The 17,500-nt window shown below is 35.0% G+C and overlaps 1 protein-coding gene across 1 annotated transcript in view; it reads left to right on the top strand.

Annotated features, from left to right (window-relative positions):
* Nucleotides 1-17,500, top strand: part of LOC144966516 (dual specificity protein phosphatase 4-like) — a 30,890-nt gene that overhangs the window by 8,653 nt on the left and 4,737 nt on the right. The window contains exons 4-5 of the mRNA XM_078903140.1: nt 12,304-12,485; nt 16,883-17,102. Coding sequence (XP_078759266.1) covers nt 12,304-12,485; nt 16,883-17,102 — 402 coding nt within the window. The remainder of the gene's footprint in view (nt 1-12,303; nt 12,486-16,882; nt 17,103-17,500) is intronic.

Consider the following 17,500-nt stretch of genomic DNA (forward strand, 5'->3'; position numbering starts at 1 on the left):
CAAAGTATCTTGCTCCAGCAATTGCATCTATCGTAAATGAAAGTCTAACGTTGCCCGATTTTCCAAATATGCTGAAACATGCCTTGGTTAGACCCCTGAAGAAAAAAGCAAATCTTGACTGCAATGAGTTAAATAATTTTAGACCTGTGTCAAATTTAAATTTCATTTCAAAATTAATCGAAAAAGTCGTTGCTGCTCGTATTATTAACCATCTAAAGACGAATGCCTTAAATGTTAAATTTCAATCTGCCTACAAAGCCTCCCATAGCACGGAAACGGCATTACTTAAAGTTTTTAATGATATTGTAAATGATATAGATAATAAAAGTGCTGCGATGCTTGTTTTACTAGATTTAAGTGCGGCATTCGACACTATCGATCAAAATTTACTTTTAACTAGACTACGTGATCAATTTTATATCAGTGGCACAGCTTTGGCCTGGTTAAAGGAATATTTGTTTGAAAGAACTCAGTCAGTAATTATAGAAAACCGTGTATCAACTCCATCCATATTAACGTGTGGAGTGCCTCAGGGATCTATTCTCGGCCCCCTCCTTTTTACAATGTATACTGCTCCCCTCTCTCATATGTTATCCACTTTTCCCATTGATTTTCATTTTTATGCTGATGCCACTCAGCTGTATACAAAACTCAATAATGATCCAGAGCTGTCATCAGTATCTGTTATGGAAAATTGCATTGCCAACATAAAGGATTGGATGAAACTAAACAAACTTAAATTTAATGATGACAAGACGGAAATGATAATTTTTGGAAATAGGTATCAACTCTCAAAAATATCTACAAATGAGATACTAGTGGGTGAAAATGCTATTAAACCTAGTTCTTGTCTGAGAAATCTTGGGGTGTATTTAGATCAAGGGTTATCCATGGAAGATCATGTTAAAAAAATATGCCAATGTTGTAACTATCACATTAGAAACATTGGAAGAATCAGACATTATATTGATGAAGATATTACAAAGATGCTTGTTAATTCGTTTATTACTAGCAGATTAGATTATTGCAATTCCCTTCTCATTGGCTGTCAAAGTAGATTAATTCATCAACTACAAAAAATTCAAAACAAAGCGGCTAGACTTATAAAATTAACGAAAAAAAGAGATCATATAACACCAGTTCTCCAGGAATTGCACTGGCTTCCTGTGAAGTATAGGATAGAATTTAAAATATTGTGCTATGTTTTTAGATGTCTGGATGGATTGGCTCCTGAATATTTGCAGGAACTGATTAAAAAATATGAACCCACTCGAAATCTAAGATCATCTCAGTCCCAACTTCGAAAAGTTACCACCTCAAAATCCACTTTCGGTGAAAAAGCCTTTTCATTCATAGCTCCACGCCTATGGAACGCACTTAGTCCTCGGACAAAGTCCTGTGAAAACTTATCATCTTTCAGGAAATGTCTGAAGACTGAGTTGTTCCGCGAGGCTTATTTTTCATGAAATAGACGTTGCTTTGATTCTGTTTTTTGTATGCATGCTTAGTATGTATCATGTAGTGTCGTGATTTTTAATTTTGTTGTTTTAAACATTTTTATTTTTATTTTTATTATGTAAAGCGCCGCAGAGCACGATTAACGTGGATGTTTAGGCGCTATATAAATTCATTATTTACTATTTACTATTTACTATTTACTGTTATAATGATATTATGTGAAGCTCTGTGACTCAGAGCTACGTTGTCTCGTCTTGTCACGAAAGTCAATCAAGCAATATTAAGCATGATCAGAGTCCGGATGTTGGCAGCAGCGATCGTGGAAAATTCTAGCCCCGTCATATGGTCCTTTGGGAAAGGAAAGGGACTTTACACGCATTACCCCAATGGACTTAGGTGTGAATGAGTACCTAGATACCAACAGTGACGATTTTATAAGAGTGTTAGTACATAAAGGACACCAAACAGACGATTAGAACCGTATGGAATGGAAATATTATTCAATAATATGGTCTGCTGAGGAAATAAATAAAACACTGTGAAGCGTACTGAGAATGGTTAATCCGTGGACATGCGACGTATAAATATTCATATTCTCTTATTTGTATTATAGTGGGGGCATAGTTTGCTGTTGTCTCGGATGTACTTATAAAAAAAATAGGAGGCGGTACAGAATAATGCTTACCTTTTGTGTCCTTCTACGATATAAGACACCTAGACCTATAAGAAAATAATTGTTATTTCAAATATGACTTTGAAAATTGTATTGTATGGGGTTGAACAAAATGCCAAAAAGTGGTTTTAAAGTTGAAATATGACATTTTATTTTCTGTTACATTAAGAAACTAAATGTTCTCAAGAAAACTATCCATCTAAACCAAAATTCAATATATTTTTTTCTCACTAAATTAAATTTATTACATAAGATAAACTCGATATAATACAATTTTGAGGTGATTGTTCCATTCAAATAAGCGTCAACGTTTCAAAGAGTTTTAACTCACTCAATCCTAGAGATTTTTTGCTACTTTTCAAAATTGAAAAAATGTATTTAAAATGAGCATGTGCAGAGATAGTTTTATTCAACTATCATTAACATGTAAAAATTAAAAACATTAGCTTTGATACATTTTATTTTATCCATCCAAACCGAAATGCACACATTTGCATGTATGGTAACCAAAAATTGTTCTGGTCTCATTGTTGAAATGGAAATACTTTCAACTTATGTATAATATACTCCATTTCAACAGTACACCTCGATCCAAATCAAGAATCTGTCAATAGACTTTCGTTTCATCCATCATCATAATATTCTGAATAATGATTTGAAATTGTATTCGATTCGACAATTTCATGAAAGTGTACTACTTTTAAATCAATAAGTTTCCCCTTTTTATTTAGACGTCTAGATTTGATTGACGAATATTGCTTAAATATATTTACTGGTTCTGACAGTCCACTGACTATATTATGTCACTCACTCAAATCGTTGTGTTCAGCGCAATTTTTTTGGAGGGTTTTACGGCGCTTGCAACACATTAAGGTTATACCAGCGCCAGTAAAAAGGAAGAAAATGAGATAGTAAAAAGTTCAAGAATAAAAATTAATGCACCCAAGAAAAAGTAAGACAAAGGGGATTGATCCAAATAGGAAACATGTAGATTCCAAGAGCACACTATCAAAGTACTTAGTCTGAGATCACCTAAAAGTCTCATCCAGACGCAAGCACAGGTCCCCACTAAGAAGAATACACTCATATGTTTACACACCCAAAAAAAAAAAAATAAATGTATTATATATATATATATATATATATATATATATATATATATATATATATATATATATATTAACACAATACTTAACAGAGAGATGATTTACAAGACATAAAATATTATCTCCTAAAACTCTAAGGATACATTTGACTGTTTCCCTCCCAGCCAGGGTATCCGACCACGGCCAGGACAAAACCAAGTAACCTCATTCCAAGACAGAAAGCAAATTGGAAAACAGATATAGGGCGATAGAAGGCACAGAGAGTGCATCCCTGCCCACTATGGGAGGCCAGGAACCCCGCCCAGTCAGCGCAATTTACATACTGTTCACATCCACTTTTAATCTCACCGATTTTCTGCCATAAGGCAATGGACTAAAACGTAACCATTACTATCGATTCAGCCATTTACATAATTTTTACTTATAATGTTTCTGTATACGACAAAAAATACATCCTCGTGATATATTAATTTACTTGATAACAGCTTTGTTATTCGATGGTAATCACTCTAATCCACTTCTTTTTTCTTCTTATATTATTTGTACATAACCTGAAAGTCGTGATCGCCTTCACGGCGTATTGATGCTATGTGTTAAGGTAAAATACCCACAACATCCGCCATCCAAATAAAATAAACCGACACACAAAACGGTGTGCAACCTTTAACGTTTATAATATAGTCTGATTTATATAATTTAGTGAGAACTAATCACTAACAGGCTGTCTAAAATAATATCAAAGAGCTGAGTGAAGTCAACTTCGTCTCTTCTAAATTTGAAGGAAGTGTTATTTTCGGAATCATGATGGGAGTGCCGCACCTCACTAGAAAAGACAGAGGACAGCGTTATAAACCGAAATACGTCTATTGATATGTCATAAATTGTCAGTTCATAAAGCTTGTTTCCTGATATAATATATCTAATGATAGCTTACTTAGCCATTATAAAGAGAGAAAGATTTAATCAGAAAATGCTTTTATCAATTTTGCTGGTTAAAATACCCATCTCGATAGAATAAAATGAGCCTCAATTTGATGGAAATTATCATGAACAAAATAGAATGAATATGAGAATTTAAAGAAATACATTCTTTGCTGTCGTATAATAATGATAATAATAATAATAATAATAATAAAAAATAATAATAATAATAATAATAATAATAATAATAATTAATATATAATAATGATAATGATGATGATGATGATGATGATGATGATGATGATGATGAGATGATGATAATAATAATAATAATAATAATAAATAATAATAATAATGATAATAATAGTATAATGATTATATAAATATATATATATATACTACTACATACTACAAATACATATACTACTACTACTACTACATACTATCTACTATACTACTAACTACAACTACTACTACTACTACTACTACTACTACTACTACTACTACACTACTACTACTACTACTACTATACTACTATACTACTACTACTACTACTACTACTACTACTACTACTACTACTAACTACTACTACTATACTACTACTACTACTACTATACTACTTACTACTACTATACTACTAACTACTACACTACTACTACACATACTATACTACTACTACTACTACTACTACTACTACTACTACTACTACTACTATAACTACTACTACTACTACTACTACTACTACTACTACTACTACTACTACTACTATACTACTACTACTACTACTACTACTACTACTACTACTACTACTACTACTACTACTACTACTACTACTACTACTATACTATTACTACACTACTACTACTACTTCTACTACACTACTACTACTACTACTATACTACTATACTACTATTACTACTACTACTAACTACTACTACTAACTACTATACTACTACTACTACTACTACTACTACTACTACTACTACTACTATCTACTACTACTACTATTACTACTACTACTACTACTACTACTACTACTACTACTACTACTACTACTACTACTACTACTAATAATAATAATAATAATAATAATAATAATAATAATCTATAAGTTTACGGTTACACATAGTTTTGTGTTTTGGTACGTTATTTCTGGCAGACGACATTTTGTGAGCTTTTTGGCCAACTGCCTAGCATCAATTTTGTAGTAAGTGGCGTTTCCGACATCAAGAGACATTTCTTGCTCATGTATATTTTAAACAAAATTATAATAAACATCTCATATGACGTCGGTATTTTAAGTGATGATCTTGTGACTTCGTGATGTATAAAAAGCAAATTACGGACATTGTTGGGGGCGGGTGAATATACATATATATATATATATATATATATATATATATATATATATATATATATATAATTATATATATATAGTGTATGTATGAGTATGTAATTGTGTGAATATATTATCTAAATATAAATCTCCATGACATGTTCATTAGTATCTAAAAGCCGTAGATATTTCGATTTAAGCTTTAAAAAGATTTAATGAAATATAAGGTGGGAAGTTAATGGAAGGATAGGATTATTTATAAATGGATGAAAAGAATGCTCATGTATAAATAGATGATTGAATCGTCACGAGGTTTAGTAACGAGCTGATAATATATTGATGTGATTCAGCATTGCTCTCTGGACCATTTTGAAGCATAATTTGTATTGCGAAATATCCACTCAACGTGCTTAACCCTCTCCTTACCTATCAATTTCAGTATTTCCCCAAAATGGCAGGCTTACCTAGCAGAAAAATTGATTTTTAAAACTCAAATAAGCTCTCTACAAAATAACGTTATGTTCTTATTAATTAATCAAAGATCATTCTTCAAAGTTTGTGATGTAGAAAATAAATCTAAATAAGAAAATTGTATATTGTGTCATAATAAATGTGACGATTTTGCTGTAGGTGGTAAGGAGAGGGTTAAAGCGCTTTTCAAGGGGTCCCTGGCCAACAGCAACACCTAACATGCATAGGGCGAGACATGACGCCTGTTAGGCGATATTGCAGTCAATTTTTTTTTTTTTTTTTTTACAAAGACAAATCTGTTGATGCCATGTACATCATTTTACACCTGACTACAGTGAGAGAATGAGAGACTTTTCCAAGAAGTCAAATTTGTCCCACTTAGAGCGGACTCGAATCTGGGAACTACCGGTCCGAAGGCGAGTTGAAGGCGAGTCCCTTACCACAAGACCACAAAACGGTATTCTCCCTATTTCGGGACCGTCTCTCTACGCACGTCCAGAAACAAGAAGCAAATAAGCATCATATTTTAATAAATAAAATAATGATTCAAGATTTTTAGTAAGCAATGCAGTGCTTTTATTCTAAACTAATCCCTCTCTATCCTGGGACTTCCTAATGTTCGACCATGACTTTACTCCGCTCAGGGAAAAATATAGCAATGCAGAACCAAATCAATAATAATTCTATTTTTTTAAATAAATGAATCAATGACTCATCAAGGGGATTAAGAAGTTATTGTTGTACTCTGGAAAGATACGTATTTGAAAATTTGGCTAGAAAATTCGTCTTTTAATATATTGATCGATTTAAATTGCCCTCATCATAGCAAAAACTATCAAACCTGGGACTTCTCGAAGTCTTCCTTGGTGTCCCCAATTTGAGAATTTTTTACCAATATAAGGGTCATTTAAATCGATCGGTACTCGAAGGATGAGTTTTCTGGTCAATTTTTCAAATACGAGATTTTCCAGAAAACGATAGTTTAGTAAGCATTGTAGTCCTGGAATTCTACACTGCTCCGTTCCAATCCTTCTCATGCTCGACCACAAATCTCCTTTACTCAGGGAAAGACAATACAATACACAAGCAAACCAATCAACACTCTTGTATTATTATTATTTTTTTTTTTTTGAATGAATGAATAACTCGTAAATAGGATTAATAAGTATTGTAGTGCTGTAAATTTACACTAATCCCCCCCCCCCCTCCCCCTCCAACCTCATGTCCAGGGACCGTCCATTTATAATAGTCCACGATTGTTCTTCTCTAACAGGAGAGAAATGCAATGTAGCTAGAAGCAAATAGATAATTTAAAAAAATAAAACAAAAGCAAAATTCCAGCACAACACAAATAAAAACAAACGAAACAATATAAAACCAAAAACAAACAAACAAATAAAAAGCACAGGAAAATAAACAAAAATAAATTGGTCACTGTTTGGAAATGGGTCAATTTAATCGACAAACACTGGGAGACATAATAATAGAGATAGTGACGTCAAGTGTATTCTAGTACGTAATAGTACTTATTCCACATGGCGTGATATTAGAGGGGATGGATGGACTTGGAACTTAACGAGGTGGTGAAACAATGACGTGGGGAGGGTGAGTGTTTTTGTACGTGTATATGTGAGGGGGATGGATGGGTGGGGAGAATAAAAAATGATGTAGGTAGGGATATAGGCTTGATGTGTAAGTTAAATGTCCTACTTGGGTGTCTGCATAATGGAGCAAAGGGGTAAGAAAACAAGAAAGAACTAAGGGTCATTTTTAAATGAATAGGTGAATAGACGAATGGATGAAGTTTCATAAGTACTCGACAACTATAAATATCTTAGTTGGATAATGTTGAATATTATGTGTATGTATGTATATATATATATATATATATATATATATATATATGTGTGTGTGTGTTATATAATTATAAAAACAATATATATATATATATATATTACTAGTATATATATATATATAATTATAAAAACAAAAACAATATATATATATATATATATATATATATATATATATATATATATATATATACTATTAGATTATATATTCAAAATTATTATCCAACTAAGATAGTTATTGTTGTCTAGGACTTAAGAAACTTCATTCATTCCTCTATTCATATATATATATATATATATATATATATATATATATATATATATATATATATATATATATATATAGAATTGAATTCAGATTTGAATGAGCTAAAGAACGAATGAATGAATGAAGGAGGGAAGGAAGGAAGGAAGGAAGGAAGAAGAGGTGTGCATGACACCATTATTGAATGAAGGAATATGTTAATAAATGATTGAACTTAGATAAGATGTAATGACTGAATGGATCAAAAATGAATGAAGGAGTGAATGATGAATATAGGAATGAAGGACGAATAAAGGAATGAATGCCAGAATAAAAACAAGATAACTGAATGAATTAATTAATTGGAAATTAATGATTGAAGGAATAGCGAATGAAAGAATGAGTTCGACTGAATGCATGACTTTACGATTTTGAATGAATAAAACTGATAATGAGTGAGTGAATGAATGAATGAATGGAGGAAGGAATGGTGCATAAAGTGATGAATGCAAGAGTAAACAAACTGAATGTATAAATGAATGAATGAAATGAAATGAATAAATAAAATGAATGAACAAAGATGAATGAATGAATGAACAAAAATGAATGAATGAATGAAGGAATGGAGGAATGGATGATTGAATAAACAAAGATGAATGAATGAATGACTGAATGAATGAATGATAAACAAAGATGAATGAATGAATGAATGAAGGAATGATTGATTGAATAATGAATAAACAAGATGAATGAACGAATGACTAAATGAATGAATGAATAAACAAAGATGAATGAATAAATGAAGGAATGATTGATTGGATAATGAATAAACAAGATGAATGAATGAATGACTGAATGAATGAATGAATGAAGGAATGAATAAACAAAGATGAATGAATGAATGAAGTTATAAATGGGAATGTGCTGGGCCAATCAACTCCGAGGCTATTCCCCGCGAGTGCAATACGCGTTCCTGGGGGAAAATCGATAGATCCACCACCGTTATACTGTTGTACTCCTAAAAAACACATTGTTAAAAATTTGGCCAGAAATTTCGACCTGGATCGATTAAAATAACCCTCATCTTGTCATAAACTGTCAAACTAAAAAAAAAAAGCCCCAGGTTTGATAGTGTTTGACACGATTAGGGTCATTTTAATCGTTCGATATTTGAAAGACGAATTTTCTGGCCAAAAATTTTAAAATGTGTTTTTTTCTGGAATGGCAGTATAACGAATGGCTTCGGGGACTAGTGAGTAAATTTGTGAAAGGCTAAGATTAGGCGCGCGTTAGAATGGAACGAGTGTGTGGATGGATGGGAAAACGGAGGAATGAATGAATGAATGAAAGAATGAATGAATGAACGTGAGATTGACTCAGTTTTCTCATTGATTCTCAGGAGAGAGGGGGAGAGTAATATCGTAGAGCTAAACGCCCACGCTAAGCGGATGATCGGGGGAGTCGGGGGTGGGGTGTGGGGGCTGGGGAGGGTGGGGGGGGGGGGGGAGATAAATTAGAGAATGAAGGGGGACGGGGGTAGGCTTGGTAACTGGATGGTAGTCATTGGGTGATGCGATGTGGTCTTGGGACAAACAAGTCGTCGATGTATACCTATCTAGAATTTGATGAAGGGTTGATGTGTATGTGTTGTGTATGTGTGTGTGTGTGTGTGTGTGTGTGTCGGGGCGGGGGGGGGGGGGGGGTGGGGCGATCGTGATTGGACTCAGGGTGATAAACAAGTGTGAGGACTGGGGCTGCAGGGTGCGCGGGGGGGGGGGGGGGGGTAGGAAGAAGAGGATATTGAGGCAGTATAACAGAAGAAGACAATAATACTCATAAAAATTATTCCGACAAAAGTCGTTCTTTTCAGCTATAATTGTATATTATTATAGTCGGGGTCTAGATATCTAGAAATAAACTTCTTCATGTTGCATCTATATATAGCGCTCATCCATTGAAAATATTTTGAGAAAGGAGTGTTGACACTAGACTAGATACAATTGTCATTAATTTTACAGTATCGATCTTATGCCGTGCACGAAAAATAGACGGTCATTTAACATCTCCTTGTAATGATGGTATTTAATGTCAAACCATCACAAATGTAACAATTTGAATGTGATATGAATCTGTCAATGTTGTTTTTGGGCGCGCGCGCGCGCGCGCGCGTGTGTGTGTGTGTGTGTGTGTGTGAGAGAGAGAGAGAAAGATAGATAGATAGATTGATAGGTAGATAGAGAGACAGATAGAGTAGGTAGAAAATAAATGTCTGTTAAATATTACAGTTATCTTATAATGTTATAGCAAGTTTAACTAAATGACAAATTGCAATATGAATGGACAATAAAGGTTATTATTATCATCATCATCATCATCATCATCATCATCATCATCATCATTATTATTATTATTATTATTATTATTATTATTATTATTATTATTATTATTATTATTATTATTATTATTATTATTATCTTATGATCCGTGGCGGAAGGGCGCAAGTTTTAAATTTTAATTGATATGATATTAGTGCCCTCTTCACACTTTTTTTTCTGAAATGGTGTCTATGGATCAGTCACAGACACAGCAGAAAACAATTAATCCCACGAGGCAGGCCGGTTTTGAGGGGGTGATAGATAATCGACATTAGGTTATAACCATGAAAACATTGTCGAAATTGTGACTCTAGCCATGAACAGACGTGCTTGGTCCCAACATGTGAATTCCCTGTGACCGTGACACTTTCATGTTGATGTAGCATAGCACCTTATAGGTGCCGTACTAATGTACAATGCAACTCATGCATACATGAAATTCAAGAATGAAAAAAAGCATTGTGAATTTCTTGTTTTCCATGCATTTTTTATCTGTTTTGTCTGACACTGCTCCACACACAACTCTTCAGTTTTTTATATTTCTCATGGCTTGTTCCCAATTTTGTTTTACTTTCATATTTTCAGATATGATATTATATGCTAAAGAATCGGGTAGTTTCGACTAATCCTTAGAATTTTTGTGAATGAATGACTGGCCAAAATATCGCTAGAAACGTAAGACAATAATTGATAGGCAATGGACGACTCTGATATGATATCTCGGCAATTACCTTCCAAAAACCATATATAAATAATATTTTTTTATAATTAAAAAAAAGGAAGAAAGAAAGAAAATAAAGAAACAAGCAAGGTTTAGATTATAAAAGTTACACAAATACAAAGGGAAAAAAAGACCAAAAAAAAAGAAAACAAAACCAAAGAAACAAACAAAAACAGGACCATTCATGACTCGACCATATTATAATCTGCTGCTCCACAACATTAATCTAAGTGATAATTATTTTGATCTGTCTTGGGCAATGTTGTTGTTTTTTGGATACCGCATTTTTTTTCTTGTGACCCAATATTCTGTAATGTGTATTATTTCGGGACTGTTGTAAACGAACAACATGAATGCATTCATTTCATTACATGAATGGATATTTTCTAACGATTCATAATCTCAGCACCCAATTATCCCATTAATGTTTCATAACGTTTTCTATTTTCATCCTCGTCTCCAAGTAATTGATCCTTCCAAGCATGTTAAGAACTAAGACGTGATTTAAAAAAAACAAAGAAACACAAACCAAAACAACAAAACCGAGATACACATAAAGGGGTTGCTTGAAATCTAATGGTCTACTACACTTTATATTGACTTAACCCCTTACACGCGGACATCGGTTTCCCAATTGAGCAAAGTGGCACAATGGTATTTTCTTAACTTCTTAACATAAGGTATTAGTTTGATTCCCACCCCCACGCCACTCCCACGTCTCAAACTCGTGTAGTGCGACTATGAACAAACCACTCGCTCTAGCTGCTTTTAAGGCACTCCATTGCGACTGACAACTGGGTAATTCCAGTCTCGCCCTTAAGTAGATCCCGAAGAAAAGGTTCCTTTGAAAGAAAGGTCTTTCATGTATTTATTTATTTTAATCGAACAACAATATTGACCGTATTCTCCAAGAATCTGCAGCAATAACAATTATTTAACTCAATCCCTGTCACAGGCATCGACGGATCTTGAATCGCATTTTTTTTTTTTTGCTGTATCTGCTTTCTTTGTTTTATCCTGACAGAGAAAATAGAATAAATCATGACTTTGAAAAGAAAATCAGCCTTGCTAATAAAAGGTTAAACTGGCTAAAGATGTAAAAATACAGGAATTATCCTAACTATCTCCCTTACTTCCGCCCACAGGTGGCTATTTCCGGTTCAGGCAGGAATGGCCCAGTATGTGCTCCTCCCACACATCATTGAGTGGGCAGCTATGTCACGTGAGCCGCCATGACGCATCTTCCAAACAGATCCTCAGCCCAAAGAGTCCCAACACGATTCAATCGTTCCACTTGACCACGACAAAGAGCCAAACTATGTTCTCGGTAAGTGGAGTCTCCAACATCCGTCTCTATCTCTGATTTATATATATATATATATATATATATATATATATATATATATATATATATATATACGTACTTATATGTATACAGTAGTGATCAAAAGTATCGTTACAATTTTGATTTGCTCTCCATGGCAAGAAATATGCATTAAAGGAATTCAATTATATACCATTTTAAAGAAAATTAAATTCTTCTTAAAATGGTACCAAATATGTTTGTTTATATATATATATATACACACACACACACACACATATATATATATATATATATATATATATATATATATATATATATATATCACTTCAAGCGAAATGTAAGTGATTTGAGAGCAATCATTTGATGATCCCTATTTGGCAAAAGTAGAACTGAACACATAATATTATATTCATTGTATCAAGTTTTCCCATTCAAATTCAAATAAGGTGCACATTTCTCCACATTTGTTGATAACGAATACAGCTTTCAGTTGTCTTTTAGATCTTTACCTTGCTGTGACATCAAGATCTAGATAGAAATCCTTCTAAAATTTCTATGTCAAGATATTTTAACACCCACACATTGCCATTCTAAAATTGAATTGTGAAGAACAGACAAGGTTGCTGAATATTTGGAAGCTTGATACTGTGTAAAGAGGGTGCACATATTTTAAACATATGGCAACTGTCGCTTAAACCACAAGTGTTTTTGAGTTGGCCAGCTAAAGATCTTCCAAGGCAAGGGTGGCTGTGCATAAACCATTGGCCACACTGATGAAGATATTCTTCACATGCCTGAAAAAGGCCGATTCATAACAACCATTGTCAATGCTCAGGAACGTGGGCAGTGCAACATACATACTTACTTATTTGTGGACTGGGCTTGTATGTACGTTGCCTATCACTTGACTCCACGACGATTTATACGCTGCTTCCCTCAAGTGCTCCGAGTTTGTAGGATGTTGCTTGTCGATCGCCTCAAACTGGTCAGAAACGTCAACCTCTGACGACCCGGAGTCCTTTTTCCCCCCTCTATGTAGCCACTGAGTGTTAGGCATTGAATGTGCCCTCATATATGGCCCATTTGCCTTTTTTCTGATTGTTTTCACAGCAATTGACTTTGGTGATGGACTTTTTTGTTCCTCCAGTTAACTTTGCAATCGAGTTGTGCAAGAGCTTTGTGTTAGAATGTTTTTGATTTTACTCTTGTCTTGCATTCGTCATCAATGAAGCGTTCCTTTGCTTCTCTGCACTCCTTTTATGATTGAATGACCTTCTTATAATCCGTGCCGTTTCTCTTTAATTTGCTTCTTTCATTCATTTTTTCAAGTATTTAATTTATCATCCATTTTTGTTTCATTTCACGTGGTCTTACAGGAAAAATCTCTTTCAGGTGTTCCTTTACACACTTGGATATACCACACGTACTGGAATGATATTATATCCAAATGTATCACAGACATCTATGTGACGTTAACTTAGATTCTAGAGGAATCTCTGCGTGCAAGACGTCCGGCCGTTCGACTAATGCTGACAGAACGGCTATGTGGTCTAGTGGTATGACACTCGCTTTCGGATCGGAAGGTCCTGGGTTCGAGCCTCGCTCGGCGCATAGTTGAGTCCTTGGAAAAGACTCTTTACTCACATTCTCTCACCGTACTCAGGTGTAAAATGAGTACCTGGCCGTTAAAAGCGTTGTCTTTGTCCGAAAAATTGTAATATCGCCTAACAGGCGTCATGTCTCGTCCTACATGTTAAATGTTGCTGTTGACCAGGGACCCCTTGTAAAGCGCATTGAGCACGTTAAGTGGATATTGCGCTATATAAATGCTCAATTTTATCACAGACATCTATGTGACGTTAACTTAGATTCTAGAGGAATCTCTGCGTGCAAGACGTCCGGCCGTTCGACTAATGCTGACAGAACGGCACCGCATGAATCGGGAATAACAGGCTGACAACCACATACAATAGACTCTAGGCTCAACAGTTCATCCTATAAGTCTTGCAACCACACGGAAAATTCTGTTTATCAACCACATTTGTGACCCGCCTTGTCAATGTGGTATTATGTTGGGATGCACTCGGTTAGGGAAATTGAATTCATAGCCACAAATATCAAACTTGGGTTTAATTTCTCTACGTCATGCTGGAGTATAAATACTATTTTTTGCTTTGCAAAATCTTCTAAGGTCCAATTTCTCTTCATTCTATCTCTAAATTCACTTTCTGAGGTCTGAATCATCCCGACATAATACCGTTTTGAGACGGAGGGTCACATTTGACATCTTGACCCACGACAATTCCCCACCCCATTGAACGTACACCACCAAGTGTTTCTTAAGGGACGACAATGTTGAACCCTTAATGTGGCCAGCCCCGTCACCAGATTCGAATCCTGTGAAGCAATTGCGGTCTCCAAACTAAACTCTTAAAAACCACCCTATTTCATGGAGACAAAACTGTTTGCTTTTATAACTAAAGTTTGAACCAAGATAATTACCGAAACCGTCTACTATACACTCTTACAATGTCGACCAGGCATCGAGGAAGGCCCTTGCTTGATACTGAACGGGCCACATACCATATTGATTACTAAAACCAGTTCTGCCAGCAGGCACAGACCTCAAGAGAAAAGACTGGGTGGCGTTGAACAGAGCTAGAGCAAAGGTGGGAAACACCGCCACCAACCTCTTTAAAAGGAAAATCTCACCGGGCACTGAATGCCCATGCGGTCACCCCAGACAGATCATGGACCACATCCTTTCCGAATGCTCGCTGGGACCTCACTGCACCAATGCTGACCCGAGGGAATGCAACCAGACTGCCCGGGACTGGCTGACTCACTGGCGCGACAAGATATGATGATGACCAGTTCTGCCAAGTTGCGATTTAAAATTTTTTGAAACTTGTTTGTTACAGCTTGTCAATAAACCTTTGATTTTATGAATTGTCTACCATTCCTATTTCATTTGATATATAACACTTGGGGATTTATGGTGTATGTGAAGAGTGTGACAGAAAATGAAAATGCAACGTTATTTTGATCATTACTGATCATACACACACACACACACACACGCACACACACACACACACACACATAGTGGGTAACAAAAGTATTTGCCACATACGTTTTTCGCGAAGTTCTCCAAAAAATATTAAGTCAAGAATGTAATGAAACTTACACTCAATTTGCTAATAATCATTGTCTATCCAATTTTCTATAGGGAAATGAGAAATATTTTGTTAATTTTTCTTTTCGCGGAACAGCATCGGTTCACAGCTTAGAAAACTACAACAAATCTGCCGTACTCTGGAAAAAACATATATTTAAAATTTTGGCCAGAAAACTCGTTCTTCAAATATTGATCGATTTAAATGACTTTCATCTTGGCAAAAACTCTCAAACCTCGGACTTCGCGAAGTCCCAGGTTTGCCAGTTTTTGCAAAGATGAAGGTCATTTAAATCGATCCATATTTGAAGACAAGTTTTCTAACCAAATTTTTAAATCTGGGTTTTTCCAGATTACGGCAAAAATCTCCTTGGATCGAACTTGCACCAGCTTAGGATTTTCCACCATGGCTGTAAGAGGCTTCTCCTTCTCCATTATGGAATTAGTAACGATGCATTCATCCTCACTGACGTCACAAGCCTTATTAGTTACCTTGGTGACATGATACAACTCGGCGAACGGCATCATATTAATATTATTACGTTTATTTCAGTTCCTGTGATTAATGCACTTATAATGCATTTTGCACTTATAATGCATTTTGTTCAATGATATAATATTATTACAACACATTACATCGGGTCTAGTGCAAGCTCCATTAACATTAAAGTGTGTTCAATAAAAATGATATCATTGTTCAACGCCCTTTTCCTCTCTGATTTTGGTCCTTTCTGCGAAAGAATTAAAAAGATTTTCCATCAGCCTATTTAATCCAAATGTCTAACTAATCCGTTTATTATATCAGTAAAACACAAATTGCAAGATTTTTCTTTAATTCTGATATTATCATTTAAAGAATAGAAAAAAAAAGTCCCAATAGACATAAATGATACTTCCAAGTCTACATATAATTAAATAAGTCGGTCTTTAAGAAAAAAAAACAAACGAAAAATCAAAGAAAAAAAGAAGACTGAGTTTCATATCGTGCATTATCAATCAACTAACTATGCTCAAAATGCTTTGCAAAGGGTCTCAAGACATGAGGCTCAATCAGGATTCGAACAAGCGACATCTAAATCCATAGACAACGTTAATTACCATTTGCCTTTTTGGTTAACTTTGTGCGATGGACTCAAAACTCTGCTATTCTTTCTTCTGTTTGCTTTGCTGGGATTTCTTTTCTAGTGTGTTCATAATTATATTTTTCACTGTTCGTGTTCAGGTTGCTCCTGTGGAACTCCTACCCTATCTGTACATCGGGGATGTTGGCCATTCATCTCGATTGGACTTGCTAAAAAAATTCCACATCACCGCCATTTTGAATGTATCTACGTCATGTGAAAATCACTTCCCCGATGACTTCCGGTATAAAATCATCCCAGTGGAAGACTCTAGTAGTGCAAATCTCCTTGAATGGTTTCAGAGCGCCATTTTGTTTATAGGTAAGAAACTTTATACGGCCCCCGATAGCTCAGTTGGTAGAGCGCTCGTTTTGCAAGTATAGGGTCCAGCTTCGATCCCCGGTGCAGTCGACATATTTTCTGACTCCTCTACCCCACCCCAACCTCTGTCCACAACAGTGGTTGTGTAGCTGGGTCTGCAATAGATAGCGAAAGTACTTTGCAGTAGACTAGAGCCCACATCGCCGCCGCGAAATTCTTATTCTCTATTGTCTTCTGACACTTTTCTACTCACTTCATTTCTTGTTGTTACCAAAATGGTAGCGAGCAATTGCTATTTATTGTGCGTTAACTCTATTGAAACGGGATAAACGGAGACTCCAGGGGCTTTATAGATTTGAAGGACAACCACTAATTAACCATTGACGAGGATTCAAGCG

The sequence above is a fragment of the Berghia stephanieae genome, chromosome 2, assembly GCF_034508935.2.
Source record: "Berghia stephanieae isolate SIO BIC M18660-M18661 chromosome 2, UCSD_Bste_1.3, whole genome shotgun sequence".
In the NCBI taxonomy this organism is placed as follows: Eukaryota; Metazoa; Mollusca; class Gastropoda; order Nudibranchia; family Aeolidiidae; genus Berghia; species Berghia stephanieae.